Source organism: Schistocerca cancellata, chromosome 2 (assembly GCF_023864275.1).
Source record: "Schistocerca cancellata isolate TAMUIC-IGC-003103 chromosome 2, iqSchCanc2.1, whole genome shotgun sequence".
NCBI lineage: Eukaryota > Metazoa > Arthropoda > Insecta > Orthoptera > Acrididae > Schistocerca > Schistocerca cancellata.
Window position 1 is genome coordinate 824,326,105 of NC_064627.1, and position 20,858 is coordinate 824,346,962.

General features: G+C 37.7%; 1 protein-coding gene across 1 annotated transcript in view; it reads left to right on the forward strand.

Moving 5' to 3' along the window:
- The first annotated feature begins 635 nt into the window (after positions 1–635).
- Positions 636–20,858, forward strand: part of LOC126162708 (uncharacterized) — a 157,316-nt gene continuing 137,093 nt past the window's right edge. Inside the window, exons 1-2 of the mRNA XM_049919367.1 lie at positions 636–975; positions 17,742–17,793. Of these exons, the coding sequence (XP_049775324.1) occupies positions 835–975; positions 17,742–17,793 (193 nt within the window). The 5' untranslated portion in view covers positions 636–834. The remainder of the gene's footprint in view (positions 976–17,741; positions 17,794–20,858) is intronic.

Genomic DNA, 20,858 nt, shown 5'->3' on the forward strand with positions numbered 1-20,858 from the left:
ACTTCGTTTATTCGTATACGCTCTGTTTCTTCGTGTTTCATTAATCCTTTGTTTATAAAGTTTTGAATCGCCATTCTGTAACAATGTAGGTCCTACTGCCTCCTTCCGTTCCAAATAGTTTTTCCGCATGGACGCACAGAATCTGATAACTAAATAAGTAAAGATGAGTCGCCAAAATGAGTACCAATACAGTAGAACTGGTGTTCGGCTGAAAGAGGTCGTTTGGTGACAGACTGATTTGTAGCGTAGCCGAAGATCTAGGTTGAGTTGAAAGGTGATAATATGTTGTCAGTTGCTGATGCCAAAGAATGTTAATGTCAAATTAAAGTTGTGTTAACAGACTGACTTGTAGCGTAGTCCTTTTATACGTTCGCGCCATTCGATCGATTTCAGCCTAACCAAGTTTCATTGCTCGTAATATAGCAGTAGTAGAATCGTGCCAGTCCTAAATCCTTCTGACTTAATATCTTTCCATGTATATGTCAAAACATTAATATTTTCCTTACTAGTGGCCACAGTTTATTTCTAACAGTGTCACTGCTACTGTGAAACGCAAAATACAAATTTTATTTCAAACGTTGGCAACATTACACGATGAGAGATTGTTTATGTCGCTGTCATTGGCAAATCGCATTGTGGAAGCGAACGTCGTATTGAGTGTTCGATGCTAGTCGTTTATAAACATTAGAACAGTTAAAGTTATTTACATGAAAGTGACTTATGTATGTTTAGGGAAAGTTTGCTTTCTGCAACATGCCATGCGCTGTCGTATTTGCTAGAAATGAAGCTGTGTACTTGAAGCAGTGAAGTGACACCCCTGTCAAACAAGGAAAAATGAAGAAAGCTGCAATCATCTGGCTGTTCTTGCTCACAGTGATATCCGAAATTCTTGGTCAGGAAGACTACAGTACGTGCTGCCATAGTGGGCCTGTGTGTTCTTGTGCTTCCCATATAAATTTTGATGGCGAAACCCATGTGAGTACTGTAATTACACGATTTGCAAATTAGTACAGGAAACAGATACATTGAAATATAAGGTTGCCATTTCATCCTGGTCGATCATACATTGAGTTACTTAATAGGCATAAATGCTGTCGTCCTTTCTTTGGTAACCAGAATGTGGTAATTCGAACATAGAAAGAGCAGATCACCACACAGCCATCTAGATTGTTTAGAGACGTTTTATTAGTTTCTTCTGAATAGTGTACAGTTGTTTTATCTTTTAATAATTGTGAAGGTATTCACTGCCTTGTCTGTATTCCAGACTTGCTTACTAAAAAAAAAAAAAAAAATTTATACAATGTTTTTGCTTCAGCTTGATGAAAATTATCTTGTTGTGAATGTTGGGTATAGTTTACGTACCTACATTTATTTATTTTTGTATTCATCCTTTGACCACTTGGCACAATAGTATAGAACTTGTCACATGCATTACAGAAATAATATACACATGTATGAAACAAATACAGACTAGGATAGCATTAGGCGAGTATAGTGCAGAAAGTTGGCCATGGCCTTATCATTTCAACTGTCACTGCATTTATGGAAAACTCAAGTCAGGATAGCCAGACAGAGTACGGACCCCAGTGCTCCCAAACTGAAGTACAGTGCATTAACTCTTCCGTAGCTTCCTTGCTTGGTATGTTATTTTTTATTTTTTTTATTTTTTTTTTTGGGGGGGGGGGGGGGGCATGTACCATTTTACAAGGAGCGTACCTCACGCACAAAAAGTGTGTTCAGTGATATAAGTGTAACACGAAACTGAAAAATATAAACAAACAAACACCTGCCAACACTATATCCATCACAGCTAGTCCATTATAAGAAATGATATCAAAGTGGCTCACAATTTTTTGAATATGAGTTGTTACAGCTCATTTCCCACCCCCCCCTTCCCCCCCCCCCCTCCTCTTCCCAATGAACCATGGACCTTGCCATTGGTGGGGAGGCTTGCGTGCCCCAGCTATACAGATAGCCATCTGTAGGTGCAACCACAACGGAGGGGTATCTGTTGAGATGCCAGACAAACGTGTGGTTCCTGAAGAGTGGCCGTAGCCTTGTCAGTAGTTGCAGGGGCAACAGTCTGGATGATTGACTGATCTGGCCGTGTAACACTAACCAAAATGGGCTTGCTGTGCTGGTACTGCGAACGGCTGAAAGAAAGGGGAAACTACAGACGTAATTTTTCCCGAGGGCATGCAGCTTTGCTGTATGGTTAAATGATGATCACGTCCTCTTGGGTAAAATATTCCGGAGGTAAAATAGTCCCCCATTCGGATCTCCGGACGGGGACTACTTAGGAGACCATTGTTATCAGGAGAAAGAAACCTGGCGTTCTGCGGATCGGAGCGTGGAATGTCAGGTGCCTTAATCGGGCAGGTAGGGTAGGAAATTTAAAAAGGGAAATGGATAGGCTAAAGTTAGATATAGTAGGAATTAGTGAAGTTCGGTGGCAGGAGGAACAAGACTTTTGGTCAGGTGAATACAGGGCTATAAAAACAAAATCAAATAGGGGTAATGCAGGAGTAGGTTTAATAATGAATAAAAAAAAGTAGGAATGTGGGTAAGCTACTACAAACAGCATAGTGAACGTATTATTGTGGCCAAGATAGACACAAAGCCCATGCCTACCTCAGTAGTACAATTTTATATGCCAACTAGCTCTGCAGATGATGAAGAAATTGATGAAATGTATGATGAGATAAAATAAATTATTCAGTTAGTGAAGGGAGATGAAAATTTAGTAGTCATGGGTGACTGGTTTTCAAGAGTAGGAAAAGGGAGAGAAGGAAACATAGTAGGTAAATGTGGATTGGGGGTAAGAAATGAAAGAGGAAGCCGTCGGGTAGAATTTTGCACAGAGCATAACTTAATCATAGCTAACACTTGGTTCAAGAATCATGAAAGAAGGTTGTATACATGGAAGAATCCTGGAGATACTGGAAGATATCAGATAGATTATATAATGGTAAGTCAGAGATTCAGGAACCAGGTTTTAAATTGTAAGACGTATCCAGGGGCAGATGTGGACTCTGACCACAATCTGTTGGTCATGATCTGTAGATTAAAACTGCAGAAAGGTGGGAATTTGAGGAGATGGGACCTGGATAAACTGAAAGAACCAGATGTTTTAGAGAGTTTAAGGGAGAGCATTTGGGAACAATTGACAGGAATGGGGGAAAGAAGTACTGTAGAAGAAGAATGGGTAGCTTTGAGGGATGAAGTAGTGAAGGCAGCAGAGTATCAAGTAGGTAAAAAGACGAGGACTAATAGAAATCCTTGGGTAACAGAAGAGATATTGCATTTACTTGATGAAAAGAGAAAATACAAAAATGCAGTAAATGAAGCAGGCAAAAAGGATTACAAACGTCTCAAAACTGAGATCGACAGGAAGTGCAAAATGGCTAAGCAGGGATGGTTAGAGGACAAATGTAAGGATGTAGAGGCACATATTGCTAGGGGTAAGATAGATACTGCCTACAGGCAAATTAAAGACTTTTGGAGAAAAGAGAACCACTTGCCTGAATATCAAGAGCCCAGATGGAAAGCCACTTCTAAGCAAAGATGGGAAAGCAGAAAGGTGGAAGGAGTATATAGAGCGTCTGTACAAGAGTGATGTTCTTGAGGACAATATGGAAATGGATGAGGATGTGGATGAAGGTGAAATAGGAGATATGATACTGTGTGAAGAGTTTGACAGAGCACTAAAAGATCTAAGTTGAGACAAGGCTCTGGGAGTAGACAACATTCCATTAAAACTACTGACAGCCTTGGGAGAACCAGGCCTAACAAAACTACCATCTAGGGAGCAAGACGTATGAGACAGGTGAAATACCCTCGGACTTCAAGAAGAATATAATAATTCCAGTTCCAAAGAAAACAAGTGACAGATGTGAAAATTACCGAACTATCAGTTTAATAAGTCACAGCTACAAAATACTAACGCAAATTCTTTACAGACGACCTTGGGGAAGATCAGTTTGGATTCTGTAGAAATGTTGGAACATGTGAGACAATACTGACCCTATGACTTATCTTAGAAAATAGATTAAGGAAAGGTAAACCTATGTTTCTAGCATTTGTAGACTTAGATAAAGCTTTTGGCAATATTGACTGGAATACTCTCTTTCAAATTCTGGAGGTGGCAGGGATAAAATACAGGGAACGAAATGCTATTTACAATTTGTACAGAAAGCAGATGGCAGTTATGAGAGTCGAGGGGCATGAAAGGGAAGCAGTGGTTGGGAAGGGAGTGAGGCAGGGTTATAGCCTATCCCCGATGTTATTCAATCTGTATCTTGAGCAAGCAGTAAAGGAAACAAAAGAAAAATTCGGATTTGGTATTAAAATCCATGGAGAAGAAATAAAAACTTTGAGGTTCACCGATGACGGTGTAATTCTGTCAGAGACAGAAAAGGACTTGGAAGAGCAGTTGAACGGAATGGATAGTGTCTTGAAGGGAGGATATAAGATGAACATAAAAAAAAGCAAAACGAGGCTAATGGAATGTTATCGAATTAAATTGGGTGAAGCTGAGGGAATTAGATTAAGAAATGAGACGCTTAAAGTAGTAAATGAGTTTTGCTATTTGGAGAGCAAAATAACTGATGATGGTCTTATTAGAGAGGATATAAAATGTAGACTGGCAATGGCAAGGAAAGCATTTCTGAAGAAGAGAAATTTGTTAACATCGAGTATAGATTTAAGTGCCAGGAAGTCGTTTCCGAAAGTATTTGTATGGAATGTAGCCATGTATGGAAGTGAAATGTGGACGATCAATAGTTCAGACAAGAAGGGAATAGAAGCTTTCAAAATGTGGAGCTACAGAAGAATGCTGAATATTAGACTGGTAGATCACATAACTAATGAGGAGGTATTGAATAGAATTGGAGAGAATTTTGTGGCACAACTTGACTAGAAGAAGGGATCGGTTGGTAGGGCATATTGTGAGGCATCAATGGATCACCAATTTAGTATTGGAGGGCAGTGTGGAGGGTAAAAATCGTAGAGGGAGATCAAGAGATGAATACACTAAACAGATTCAGAAGGATGTAGGTTGCAGTAGGTACTGGGAGATGAAGCAGCTTGCAGAAGATAGAGTAGCATGGAGAGCTGCATCAAACTAGCTCTGGACTGAAGACCACAACAGCTATAGCTCATTTTACATGGAGGGATCCACACTTGCAAGTGCTTTAACTGCGGTAATCACTGCTAGTTTGCAGGTCTCAAAGTTCAGCTCTTGTCATCCACTCATATTTGTATATGTACTGTTCGTTGGATGGTTTGGTAAGCACACATAACTTTTTAAGCAGTGACAAGATTTGTATAGACTTTCTCTGTAATATAAAAATTTAATTTAATCAACTATTAGTTTTACCTCAAAAGCGTAATCATCTGTATCACATCTGGTGACGCGGGGGGGGGGGGGGGGGGGGTTACCTTCATAGTCTCGGACAAGAAACAGGTTTTTTTTTTTTGCCCCCTCCATAAAAATTCCTGCCCCGAGATACAGGCCTCCAAAGATAACACTGCAAACACCATTTTGAAGATGTGAATTTTGGAAAATATTTTAAAATGCTGTATCTCTGGAACGGTTCTATATATATATTTTTAAAGATAATTGCCATATGATTACAAAGAAATCCTCCATTTGGACTTATCTGTCAAAGTTCTTTTACCATAACATTCTGAACTTTTTTATAATTTCTGTTTTTTCCCCCAAAAATGCCAGTCCATAAAAATTTTTAGTTTTTTTCTGTTGATTAGTACCATAGTTCTACATTCCATGAAAAGGAGAGCTTCCACTTTGACAAGTTTTATTTTTTAAGAAAAATTATTTTTTTTATAACATTCAAGCGTAATGTATGTCTTCACTGAAGATTTTTCTTACTAATTTCTTTGTTACAATGTTTATTTCTATTGTATTTCTTGCAGTTATTTCTCATCACTTTCTTTGTTGCAGTTACTTCTTTTCACTTTCATTGTTGCAGATATTTCTTAAACTTTGTTGTAGTTTCTTGTCAGTTTCTTTGTTGCGGTTGTTCAGTGCAGGTTTCTGTCTTGTAGTTATTCAGTGCTAATTTGTTTACTGAAGAACTTTGTAAGAAATCTGAGACCATCCAGTGAGTTCTGTGTTTTCATGAGGAATTTGCCAATTGGCACAGTTACAGTGTGTTTTGTGAAAAGGACTGTGTGAAATGTCTTCTGACTGGGGCCACAGGAGAGTGAATTCTGCTGACTATTTGCGTTTCCGTAAAAGAATAATATATATATATATATATATATATATATATATATAGTTATAATAGAAGGAAACATTCCACGAGGGAAAAATATACCTAAAAACAAAGATGATGTGACTTACCAAATGAAAGTGCTGGCAGGTCGACAGACACACATACGAACACAAACATACACACAAAATTCAAGCTTTCGCAACAAACTGTTACCTCATCAGGAAAGAGGGAAGGAGAGGGAAAGACGAAAGGATGTGGGTTTTAAGGGAGAGGGTAAGGAGTCATTCCAGTCCCGGGAGCGGAAAGACTTACCTTAGGGGGAAAAAAGGACGGGTATACACTCGCACACACACACATATCCATCCACACATATACAGACACAAGCAGACATATGTCTGCGAGTGTATACCCGTCCTTTTTTCCCCCTAAGGTAAGTCTTTCCGCTCCCGGGACTGGAATAACTCCTTACCCTCTCCCTTAAAACCCACATCCTTTCGTCTTTCCCTCTCCTTCCCTCTTTCCTGATGAGGCAACAGTTTGTTGCGAAAGCTTGAATTTTGTGTGTATGTTTGTGTTCGTATGTGTGTCTGTCAACCTGCCAGCACTTTCATTTGGTAAGTCACATCATCTTTGTTTTTAGGTATATATATATATATATATATATATATATATATATATATATATATATTTAAAAAGAAAGATGATGAGACTTACCAAACAAAAGCGCTGGCAGGTCGATAGACACACAGACAAACACAAACATACACACAAAATCTAGCTTTCGCAACCAATGGTTGCCTCGTCAGGAAAGAGGGAAGGAGAGTTCCCTCTCCTTCCCTCTTTCCTGACGAGGCAACCATTGGTTGCGAAAGCTAGATTTTGTGTGTATGTTTGTGTTTGTCTGTGTGTCTATCGACCTGCCAGCGCTTTTGTTTGGTAAGTCTCATCATCTTTCTTTTTAAATATATTTTTCCCACGTGGAACGTTTCCATCTATTATATATATATATATATATATATATATATATATATATAATAGAGGGAAACATTCCACGTGGGAAATATATATATATATATATATATATATATATATATATATATATATATATATATATGACCTCATTCAGGTTGGGAATACGTGTTCTCATTTGAAGACTCTGTTTCAAAGTGAATATGTATCCAATGATGACTTTTTGTGTTCTAAATGTTTTGACAGAATAACAGCAGATTTTGCTTCAATACAGGAAGAATTAAATACCCTGAATCAGTCAACCACTGAGATAGGGGTTAGTCCTGCTATGAAACCATGGTCAGTGAAATAGAGTCATAAGCTCTATGGGCAATGCCGAATTCCACCCATCTGCTTTGACCCATGATATCATCAATATGGCGGAAATAACTATTCTAAGTGTCTCCGATATGGCGCCTGTAGTGTCACTACATACACATGACAACAAACATGACAATACATGTAAATAAGACAATTATGTCTCCCTCCTAAAATAAAATCAAACTAATGGGCCCACTGTGGGAAATTAGGGATTTGGAGCGGGGGAGGGGGGGGGGGGACAAGCTAAATATAACAGTAAAAAAAAAAATCTAGAGGAATCGGACACTTCCCTTGATCTGTATAGGTCAGCCGCATCTGACGATACCAAAACACCAACACCTATAGTTAAAACTACGGAAATTGGAATTAGACATTTTCCTTGACCACAGTTGACGATACCATAACACCAATACCTACATATAAAACTACGAAAACAAGAATCGGTCATTTCCCTTGACCTACCAACACCTACAACTATTAAAAATGAAGCCAAAACCACAACATCTCAAAAATTCAAAACTAAATTAAAATACATTCAATGCATAATAAATACACAAAACATTACAACTTGAGAAAAATACACTAAAAAATTATTTGCCACCAAAAAATTTCAGTGCTGCAAAGTATGTCGGTCATCCTGTAGAGACACACACACACACACACACACACACACACACACACACACACACACACACACGGCGCCATCAAAAACATCAACAAACACAACTAACTCATAAACTCCGCGCGCCTTAATGACGTCACACGCCACAACACCTTTATGTCATGTCATTCACAAATAAGAATTCAGCTGTTGAATATTGTGCATCCTACAGTGAAAAGGTGCAAGTTTTAACTATTATTCCAGAGACATTTTCAAAGAAAACTATTTTTAACCACGTTCCATCAGTATCAAAGTACATGCTAGACAAATCCAGAAATATGAGGTCTGTAAAAGGAGTCTTTGGAAGCCCTATTTTATCTGGAAGATAAATGGGACTTTTCTCACCAGAGTGCCAACAAAAAAGATGGTGTACCTGTAACCTTTGAAGGTCAAAAGTTGTGAAAGTGAAGAGGTACATGACTCGTAGTATTCGAGAAATTTGTGCAATTTATAAGAGCAACTATACAACTTCACACATTGGAAGATCAAAATTTTATGCACTATGACCTAAGTGGGTAGTTCCACACTAACCTAGAGATGTCTGTTTATGTGTCTAGTGTACAAATTTTGAACTGTGTGTGGTAACTTTGAGAACTTACTGGAGCATGTGCCATATGACTCCTTGGTTGGGAATGTGAAGTCATTAGTAGTCTGTGACGTAAAGTGAGAGACATGTTTTTTCAAGAATGTGGTGACTGCCCTGGAAAGGGAGGACTGTCTTTACAGACACTTGGCCTGGAAAATGTAGACGATAACTCTGCAGAAATTATGTATGCAACATGGGAGGAAAATAAACTAATTAAGAAAACTGTTGCCTTTGACAGTTTCATTGATGCTTGGTCAGTGAAAGCGGTAACATACGAGCATCTGAAGAAATTGCAAGAACAACACATTGCAGAAGTGAAAGCGTGCGTACAGGCTGAAGAACTATGTTTAGTGCTTCACTGTGAGTCTGCTGAGAACTGGTCTGTAGTTCTCCCACAAGAAGTACAAGGGTTTCATTAGAGTAATGACCAGGTTTCAATTTTTACTGGACTGACATATTTTCAAAACAAGACCATAAGTGTTGCAGTTATAAATGATGGACACACAACATGCCTTAGCACATGCTTTGCTAGCAATGCACTAAATTCTTCAACTGCAAACAGGGGCAGAGAAAATCATCATTATTTCTCATGGTGCTCCTAGTCATTTTAAAAATCATTACCAGCTGTTTGAATTGAGTAAGTCGCTTGTGCCAACTGACTGAGTATACAGTGCTGCTGGTCACAGGAATGGGTGTTGTTGTGATGGATTAGGAGGCCTGTTGAAGCACCATGCTACAAAACATAAAATTTCCTGACCGAATACAGCTGTGATTCAGAATGCTGAGGATCTTACGAGAGTCGTGAAATCTTACACGTCCACAGCCCACAATCTTGTGTCCAAAAAGGAATTGAAGAATTCCGTGAGCAGAAAAAGAAGAATGATCCAAACTCCTCCTGTGAAAGGAATTCAGAAAACACAATTTTGGACTCAGTGATGGATGAACTCAAATTGCAAGCCCTTTAAAGAGTAAGAAAGAAGAAATTTTGTTCGTTCGGCCAACACCTCAGAAACAGCAGGATAATATTTAGATTCACAACCTGAGAATGAGGATGTTTGTGGCGTGTGTGTATGACTGTGACTGGTGAGTTGCAGAGATTATAGACATCAGTTATGAGTTAAACGAAATTGTAGTGAACTTTATGCTACCACATGGATCAGCTGCTGGATATAGGTTTCCAGCTGAAGGACAGCAACAATGCCATCAGTGCTCACTTCCTGTTCACAATGTTTTGGAGATTGTAAGTGCTCCAGTTCCTATTGGTTCAACAGGAAGGCATCACTCTACATCAAGGTAAGATACTGAAGCAGTGGAACACATTTTTAGTTCATTGACTGGCTGATTTCAGTACAAAACAAGAGTGCACAGAAGTTGCATAAATTGAAACCTTTAAATCTTTGGACCTTTCATGTACATTTTGGAACCATTTAAAATGCTTGAAAAATGAGTCTCTTACTCATCTTTCAAAACTAAAATTATGTTAAATAAGGCTAGGTTTTGATTTTTATGAGCCTGTTATGTGATAATGTGGTAATAAAAAAAGGTTTTATGCATGGCAGAAATTTCAATTGTTTGTAAAACCTGTTCAACCAAAAAGTGGAAGCTGTCCTTTTCTGGGAATGTAGAACTAAATGGTACTAATCAACAGAAAAAAATCAAAATTTTATGGATTGGCATTTTTGAAAAAAAAAATTTTTTCCATAAATTATAAAAAGTTGGTTCAGAACGCTACAGTAAAAGAACTTCGACAGATAAGCCCAAATGGATTATTTCTTTGTATCATAAAGCAATTATCATTAAAAAATATATCTAAAACTGTTCCAGAGATACAGCATTTTAAATTTTTTTCCAAAATTCGCGTCTTCAAAATGGTGTTCACAGTGTCATTTTTGGAGGGCTGTATTTTGGAGCAGAAATTTTTTTGGAGAAAACAAAAAAATACGTGTTCCTTACTTAGCCCTTCATTTTAACATATGCTAAATTCAATAACATCCGAGACTATGAAGGTAAGATTTTTTCCTAGCCTGCCTGAATTGATATGGACTATGCTCAAAAGACTATTCCATAAGGTACATAGGATTGGAAGTAACCAAAGTAAGCCACTATAGCACTGTCTGAGGAGCTTACTTTTGAAATGATTCTCAGAGCAAAAAATGCTGAACTGAGTCTGTGGGAGAGTTTTATCATATTGTCTTTCCACTTTGATTTATTTGGAGCCCAGAAAGCTTATATCATGTAACCACAGTGATATGAAGCTGATATTAATTACATTTTTACACATTATATTTATAAACAACAGCAGACTTTTTGATACTGACAGCAATAACCTAAGAAGCTGAATAGATTAAAATATGCAGGAAAGTTCAGCATGCATATTATGTGACATAGAATAGTGACTACAGTAACATGAGTAACAAGAGATTCAGTGTCTATTCTAATATACTAAAATTAGAAAATATATGGCAGTATCTCCTTCAGGTATTCATCAACGCAATAAAAAGCATGTTTAATTAGTAAATCCTTAACTTTCTTCCTGATGGTATTGCTTTTATTGATAGAGGTATTTTGTATACTATCAATTCCAGTGTGTGCCTTAAGATGAGACTCACACTACTTACCTCCAATACTACTTATGCCCCATGCCCCTTGGGATTGCTTTCACCATCATCTTAGGCAAAATGCCTACTTTTGACATCTGGAGATTTGTTCCCATCTTTCCCAAAGTTACAAAATCCCTAAGGTCTGTACTCCTGTGTCACCTTAAAAAAATCTTCCCTACCCATTATGTTGGTATGATTTTTCCACCCTTCCTATTTTCTCCTAGTTTTTCTCCAATTTTAATTACTTTTGTTCTGTTTGTACCTTACAATTATTTATCTTATCCAATATAAAGCGTCTTCTGCCATTTATTAGAAACCTTATTTCTGGGCTTAGGATATTTGTAAGTTTCTTAAAACTAGGAGTAGGTTGTATTTTTGTGCCTTACTACTTCTCTTTAAATCAGTATTCTATTTCTTCTGTTGGGGTGTATACTGTTCTACTCCTTCAGTGGTTTTCCTGTCTATTCTCAGTCTTTCATTTATTGGTTCAAAATTCCAATGACTTTTCCTTATCAGTTTTGAAATTATAAATCCTGTTCTTCTCACTATGCCATTATACAGCAGAAAATATTGAGACATAATCATCTGTGTGTTCTTTCCATGCGCAACTCACTTCTTGTAGTGGCACAATATTATACTTAAATGTCACAGCCTTTTCTGATATTTCTTTCATTTTTGCAGACATTAACATAGTTTGTTTATTCCCAGCTTCTTCTGCCAAGTCTTTAGTCCTCTTTTGCCACCAAAGTCTTGTTCTGGGTGTGCCAGTCATTATTCAAGGCTTTTGCTGTAGGTATGTAATACACAATATAATCTTCTTACAGTGTCTTGTTATTGACCCATAGCCAGACCCTGTCCTGGGGGAGACAAAGATTTTTTGTTGCAGGTTTACTTACTTAGGAAGGTTGACTTCTTTACACACTTTGAGGCTTCCCTACCCTACACTATGAGACATTCTCCATCTGGCTCCTCTGCCAAAGTCTGTCCAACTTGTGTGGCCATGCTGGTTGCTGTGCTATTGCCAGATCTGAAGTGATATTTATTTTGGATTACTATCACTTTGAATTTTGGAACTTAAATTCTATGTTATATCTTTTACAAACTGTTGTAATTTGTACATGGACTATTGGAATTAGTTTTATATTTTATGAGTAATAAGAATAATGTTGTTATTATTAATAACATGTATAAATTAATAATGTGTATAAATTAATGTTTACTACTGTACCTTCACTTAATTTTACTTGAGGGTGTACCTCTTTCTTCTGTTTACCTTTTAGCCTATGTAAATATTAGAAAAAGTGAATGCTGTAAAAGGTAATTAGTTATATCAGCAAACATAATAAATTTTTGAAAATATAATGTAGTTGTCTAGATATAAAAATCTACTCACCAAGCAGCGGTGTGATGATAAACATATAAAGGTGTTACAGTTTGCAAACTTTTGGAACTGGTGGCTCCTTTTTCTGGTAGAAGTATTGAAGGAGAAGGAAGAGGGTGAAGGAAAAGGACTGGTGGGATACAGTTCAGAAAAGTTGCCAAAACCTCAGGTCAGGGGAGACTTATTGGGCGGGATCAGAAGGAAAGTCTTTCCTTTTCATCCTGTGCTGTAAGTCTCTCCTGACCTGGATTTCTAGGTGACTTTTCCACACTCTACCCCTTTTCCTAAACCTCACCAGTCCTTTTCCTTCACTCCTCTTCCTTCCCGTTCAATGCTTCTGACAGTTGTAGGTGCCATTAGTTCTGAAAGCTTGCAGACTTTAATACTTTTGTATCTTCTTCTTCTTCTTCTTCTTCTTCTTCTTGCATTACGGCTGTCTGTTTCTCCTGTCGGCTCCTCTAGTGACACTCTAATCTTTTCCTGTATTCTTCTCTGTCATTGATCTCTGGCATATTGGTCGGTGTATATTTGTTCCTCCAATTTTCCTTTCCTTCGACCTTGATCCCCAATTCCAACCAGTCCTTCCGAAATTCAACAACCCACTTGGTTCCTGTCTTTCCCCTTATCCTCCCCGTTGTTTCCCACACGGTCTTCGTCATTCTGTCCATACTCATCCTAACTACATGTCCAGCAAACATTGCCCTTTTGAGTCTGATTTCCCTGGATATTTTTCTCATGTTCCGGTACAATTCTTCCACAGGTCTTCGCATCCACCTCTTTTGGGACCTAGTATTTTTCTCAGTATTTTTCTCTCTTCTTTCTCTAGTTGTTCTGCCCCATTTTTTCCTAGTGCAATTGTCTCAGCAGCATATGATACTGCATTCCTCACTGTTGCCTTGTAGTGGCTTGTCTTTGCCTCTGTGGATATATTCTTTTTATTGTATATCTCTTTTGTCATGCAGAAGGCTGACCTCATCTTATTTATCCTCTCTGTTGTTCCCTCCTTGCTCCTGCTCCTTCCTGTTATAAATTCTCCCAGGTATTTAAATCTGTCCACCATTTGCACAGTGCCTTCCGGTGTTTCCCAGTCTGCAGTGGTATTTAATGTCTTTGTCTTGTCATAGGCAATCCTCAGTCCCACCTTTCTGGCTACCATACTTAAGATGTCGAGTTGTGTCTTTGCGTCTTCTTCCATCTCACTTACTATTGCTATGTCGTCTGCAAAGGTTAGGCAGTCCAATTGAGTCCTGTTGTCATTTTTGTCCCCCACATGGGTCTTTGGTATTCCCATTTCCTCGTTTGTATGTATGCAGTAAGAGAAATTCTTCTACAGAATAGGAGGAGTTGTCAAGGAGAAACTTTTTTCAAATTTTCAGATTTTTACTTTTCTGTCTCTCACACATTCTGTATTACTGGTAAGTGATCAAAAATTTTTGTTGCAGCATTGTGCACCCCCTTTTTGTGCTAAAGGCAACGTTAATGAGGAGTAATGAATGTCATTTTCTCTTCCGTGTTGTAATTGTGTGCATCATTGATCCTTTTGAAATGCAGTGGATTATTTACAACAAACTTTGCAAGGGAATAAATATACTGTGAAACAGTAGTCAAAATGCCAAACCCATTAAACAGATGTCTAGATGATGATCATAGGTGAACACCACATAGCTTACTACTCTTATAGCATGTTTCTGAGCAATGAAGACTTTATTTCTTAAAGATGAGTTACCTCAGAACATTATTCCAGTATATATTTCCATTTTGAATGAAAATACGCAAAATGTGTCAGCGAACTGATTTGTCCCTCCCCAAGATTTTTAGTGATTCTGAGTGCAAAAGTGACTGAACTAATGTGTTTTAGGAGTACAAATCTCATCATATGGACACCTTAACATTTTGAAGTTTCTAGCCTATTTATTATTTCCTCACCATGTGTTACACTTATCATTGGTGTAGTACCGCTAGATGTGCAGAATTTTTGATACTGAGAGTGAAACCATTCACAAAAAACCAGTTAATGATACTTTCAGGAACATAGTTTACAATTTCTCCTGTTTTTGTATGTATGCTTGGATTAATTATAGTATCATCTGCAAAAAGAACTAATTCTACATGGAAGATAATTTACATAGATGAGGAACAGTTCAGTTTTATTCATTGATATGATGTGTGAACAAATATACACATAAGTGTGCTGTTGTATGCCATTATGGGAATCAATATAATCATTTGTAGACTTTCTGTGTATAAAGGCGAAGTTATGAAAACATTAACTTTACCTTTGTTGTCTGTTGAAAATGTTCATAAATGAAACCACATTTCTTCAAAATGTCCATGACTAACTGCTACAGAAAAATAAGACACAGGAGAAAATTTCAAAATATACAATTACGTATGTGAATTGCAGGTAACATATTAGGCCTAGTACAGTGTGATTATAATTAAACTTTCAGATACTGTAGAAAGGACACTATTGGTCAGAATGATGTCAAATTGCAACGGAATATTATCAGAGAAGGGGAAAAACTTACGGCGGAACAAAAAAAAAAAAAAACTGTGTGAAAATTGATCAATAGATGGCACTGCATGTCTCAAGAGTACGTAAACGAAAACACCTGTCATGTGCACGACCCATTGAAGCCAGTATAAACATGCCGGGTTTACGGCTTTTCCACCTTTCGCGTCTGCAACGCTCGCCATAACTGTCTCAATGCAGGATTGCGTTCTGCTTGTAAAGCTGTATTACAAGAATGATGACAGTGCTCCCGTCGCTCTGCAGAAGTTCTGGACACTGAAGAGTTTGAAAAAAGGCATTGGTCTGATGACTGCCGGGGGTCTGGAGAAAATGATTTGGAAATTCAAAAAGATGGGTTATTTTGGTGTGCAACGTGGTAGAGGGAGGAAGTGAGTTGATTTGATGTCAGTGGAAGCAGTGGCCACAGTAATGCAGGAGGAAACGAATTGATGCAGCGTCAGTGGAAGCAGTGGCCACAGTAATGCAGGAGGACATGAGTGGTGGTGTGCAAACGTGTAGTGCACGGAGAATTGCCCGAACATTGGACATACCCGTGAGCACAGTGGGTAAAATTCTACGAAACATCCTTCTTTGCTATCCATTCAAACTTACCAATGTGCACGAGTTGCTTCCTGTTGACCTGCCAGCAAGAGAGACCTTTGCTTTAGAATTTCTTGTTCATAGGGAAGTGGACAGTGATTGGCCATGAAAGATTTTGTGGACAGATGTCAGAATTGTCAAATATGGGCAATGGAAAATCCATGCGCAATTCAACCAGCACTACTACATCCCGAAAAGGTCACTGTGTGGTGTGGGTTTACGGCATCATTTATCATAGGGCCATATTTTTTCTAAGAGACAGGTACTTCAGGTCCTGTTACCTGTACTGGTAAGTGCAATCACATCACTTCAGCTCTCCAACAGCATGGATGTGTTGGTGGGATCATTTTTATGCAAGATGGCGCACCTCCGCACATTGCAAATACAGTTAAGCAGCTGCTGAAGCGCCATTTCGGAAAGGCTAGAATTATCAGCCGCCATTTCCCTACAGCCTGGCTGTCCCGATCACCTGATCTTTATCCATGTGACTTCTGGTGATGGGGCTATCTGAAAGATGTGTTCAGTGTTCCGATTGAAAACTTAGTTGCATTGAAGGCACGTATTGCACAACATATTCTGAATGTGGCCTTGGAAACACTTCGATCAATTGTGGAACATGCTGTTTCTCAATTTCAACTTGTTGTGGAAAATGTTGGACAGCATATTGAACATGTTTTGTGCCAGTCACATGGAAATTAATAATCTGATTTGATTTTGATTGATGCTTTTTATACGGTTTTTGGCCTCAGGACACTTAAAAACTGTTGTGATTGATGCTTTTTATGTGATTTTTTGCCTCAGGACAATTAAAAACCGATGTGTTGATGCTTTTTATGCTGTTTTCGGCCTCAGAAAAATTAAAAACCAGTTTTTCTTGTTTGATGAGATATGACCTTGTCGTGATGGATGGGTTTGCGTAACTAACAGTATCACACCTGTATACCCATGCACACTGAGTAGTACAGTTTGTTTAATGTCAAACGTACACCTAAGTCATTGTTGTATGATTCATTTGTCATTTTTAGGTGATCACTATTAAATTATGATGCTGACAGCACCACCTATTCCTACATTTTGTAACTAGGCTTATTTATTTTTCTTCTGCCATATGTTTTCCCCCTTCTCCAATAATATTCCATTGCAGTTTGATGTCATTCTTACCAGTGGTGTTATTTCTACAGTGGTTTGAATGTTTAACTTTAATTATAATCACACAGTATATTAAACATGAATGTTCAGCAGATGTCATCGTCTGATATAATCGAAACTGTAACACTTTTCACTCCATGGCTACACTATATTTGAAGCTTTGAAATGGGTTATGAAATGAAGATGTATACATACATTTAATGCTTAGTTTGTTTCAAAAGGAATAGTAGAATTCTTTTGTAAGTAGATATAATCTGATGAGCAATATCATCAAGTGAAGCAATAGAAAAATATGGATGTTAAGATCAGAGCTGTGTGGTTTGAATTCTATACTGGCAGTAATTGATGAAACTACAGTCATCTAATTCCTTATGGCTGACATCCATTTTCAGCAGATACATATTTTTAATGTTGTCAATATTGACTGATTGCCAAGCGCAAATACATGTCCCTCTATTATTGCACTTTTCTCATTCTTACTGAAGAGTGATAAAATGAATGTAGCTGTGATAGTTATGTGGACTACATTAGTGTATTCATGGCTAGTTTTTTCCCCATTGATCTCATCCTTTATTGGTAAGATTGGCTATGCAAATAGTGGTGTAGCCCACATTTACATTTGTTATCTGTAAGTTTTTATTTTGTAAAATAAAACTTTCATAATATTGGTTTACTGTTTTGTGCCAGGGGAACGTGCATATCAACTCCAGTGACTGTCTTGTCTACAAGATACGAAATGGTATGTTTTATGTTTATAACTGATTCATATGCTTTTTTAAGACAAAAATTGTGTAAAATTGCGTGTTCAGTTGCTGATTATGATGTCAATGTCATATAGTACCTCTCCCAGTGGATATTAAAGGCTGTTAAAAGAAATGTGGGAGTGTCACAAATTGCGATAAATATCTTAGCATAGTTTTTAATCCTCTCTGTGAAGGATGTGATAAACATGATTACATGTTTTATGTTATGAAAAGTGCAGACAGCAATAAATAGGAACTGCAACAATGGCTCCAACCATCTTCCTTCCCACCGTGGGTGGAATTGGGATGGAGGTGAAATGTACTTCCGTGAGGTAGTTACTTTCATATTCCATGGATGATTTTACATGATAAATCGTCGTGATATGGAACGAGTCATTTTACATTCATATTGCAAATTAATTTGTATGTCTGATTGTACTCTAAACATCCCCATATAATTACTTTTCTTTTCCCCCTGAAATGAAAACAAGATATACAAATTGAGTTAGCAATTCCTTCCTACCACCTTTTACACATTACAAACATAGAAATTCTTTTACGGAATAGAAGGAGTTCTCAAGGAGAAACTTTTTCAATTTCATCGTGCTGCCTGTTAGACATTTTATATTCTGGGTAAGTGGTCAATAATTTTTGTTGCAGCATTGTGCACTCCTTTCTGTGCTAAAGACAACATTAATGTTGAGTAATGAATGTCATTTTTTCTTCTAGTATTGTAATTATGTACCACATTGTTCCTTTTGAACTGTAGTGGATTGTTTACAACAAACTTCTTGAAGCAATAAATATACTGTGAAGCAGTAGTCAGAATGCCCAACTCTGTAAACAGATGTCTACAAGATGTTCACTGGTGAGCACCACATATTATTCTTACATCACATTTTTGGGCAATGAAGACCTTCTTTCTTAAAGATTGGTTACCCCAGAACATTATTCCATATGACATTACTGAATGAAAATAAGCAAAATATGTCAACTTACAAATTTCTCTCTCCCCAAAATTTGCTATGATTCTAAGTGCAAAGTTGCCTGAACTAAGTTGTTTTAGGCGTTCCAAAATGTGTTTTTCCCACTTTAAATTCTCATCAATATGGACACCTAAGAATGTGTTACACTTATCACTGGTGCTGTACCCCAGAGGTGCAGAACTGAATATGATGTGTCTTTGTGAAATTCAGGGTGAGACCATTTGCAGAAAACCAGTCAATGATACTTTTGAGAACTTTGTTCATCATTTCTTCCATTTCTGTATGTATACTGGAAGTGATTACAGTACTGGTGTCATCTGAAAAAAGAACTAATTCTGCTTGTGGTGCATTAGACAGTAGATTGTGTACATATATGAGAAACAGTAGTGGACCTAAGATTGAGCCTTGGGGAGCCCCATACATGATTTCTCCCCAGTCAGAATTATGTCCCTGGATTCTGTTGGTTGAATTAAGTACAACTTTATGCATTCTTTTGGTTAGATATGACATGATCCATTGGTTGGCTATACCATCAATCCCATACAACTTCAATTTGTCTAGGAGTAAACTATGATTCACACAATCAAATGCCTTGGATAGGTCACAGAAAACATCTACTGGTGGTGCTATTTTGTTGTTTAATGATCTTGTAATATCTGGCATGTGAACATGTAAATGGCTTTATCATTAGAGCAATGCTTCTGAAACCCAAACTGTGATTTGCTGAGGATACTATTCTGGCCAAGGTGAGATACTATTCTAGAATACATCACATTCTCAAAAATTTTGGAAAATGATGTCAGCAGTGAAATAGGTCAGTAGTTACTGATGTCTCTCTTATCACTTTCTTAAAGAGGGGTTTAACAATGGCATATTTTAGTCTCTGGAAAAATGCCTTGAGTTAGTGATGCATTACACATTTCAGACAGTAGGAGATTTATTATATGGCAACAAATCTTTAGTGCTCTACACAGGCGCCGGCTCCATGGGGCCTGAGCAGGCCCGAGACCTCTCAAAAATCAAATAATTATTATGGTAGTAACCATGTTAACTGAAAATGAGTGGTGTGTATCATGATAGTGTTATGGTGCTGTGGGCACACTTAGAATTTGTACCGGTACACAAACCTGTGGGTAAAGTCTGGTGCCGGCAGGCCAGCACTGTAGCCGCAGCAACATCAAAAGGACTGGAGCAGAAGCATTTGGAACCATCCGCCTCGCGTCACCGTGACTCTTCAAGACATTATGACGCTGTGTCTATATAGAGCCCACCCTGCTGTCGCAGTCATTCAGTGTGTATAGTTTTGTTCAGTGCATGCTGCAGATGTGTTTAGTGTTCCAGCTTTAGTGTCTAGTGGACTATTTTATATGACTATATTTTATTTGTTTACTTTAGTCTCTTAGTGTATTGTGAATTAAGTTCGCAGTGGATAAATTTGTTACCAAAAAGGCGTGCTGGGAAGTTAATGATACTGCAAGTCAACCTCCAATAATTATTGTGTCGTCAATTGTTTCGTCATCTTCAGGCGAGTACGATTCACAGCCAAAACCTGGACAATCCAGTAAGGGAAGATCATTTCAGAAGTCTTGGTTGATCAAATATAAACTGCTAGAATATGGAGCATCTACCGAAAAAGTTTTTGCAAAATCTGCAAAGAGGCAGATGCTAAAAATCTAGTGCCATTTTCTTCAGAAAAAGAAGGTGTATTTACTTCCATAGGGTTTTCTAACTGGAAAAGGCTTCGGAAAAATTCAGTATTCATGAAAATACGTTTACACACAAAGAAGGTGTTCTGAAACTAAATTCTGTCACTAACCAAAGTGTGGCCTCTCAGTTGAATGAACAGTTAGATAGTGATATGAAGAAAGGCCATTTAGCTCTTGAGACAATTTTTGCTACTGTGCAATTTCTATATTGACAAGGACTAGCAATTAGAGGGCACAAACTCCAATTTTTTTCAGTTGTTGGAACTCCAAAAGAATGACATACCTGAGTTTAAAGATTGCTTAGTGCATTCGAGGTATAAGTGGATGTCCCACAATATTCAAAATGAGATCATTGATCTACTAGGAAAG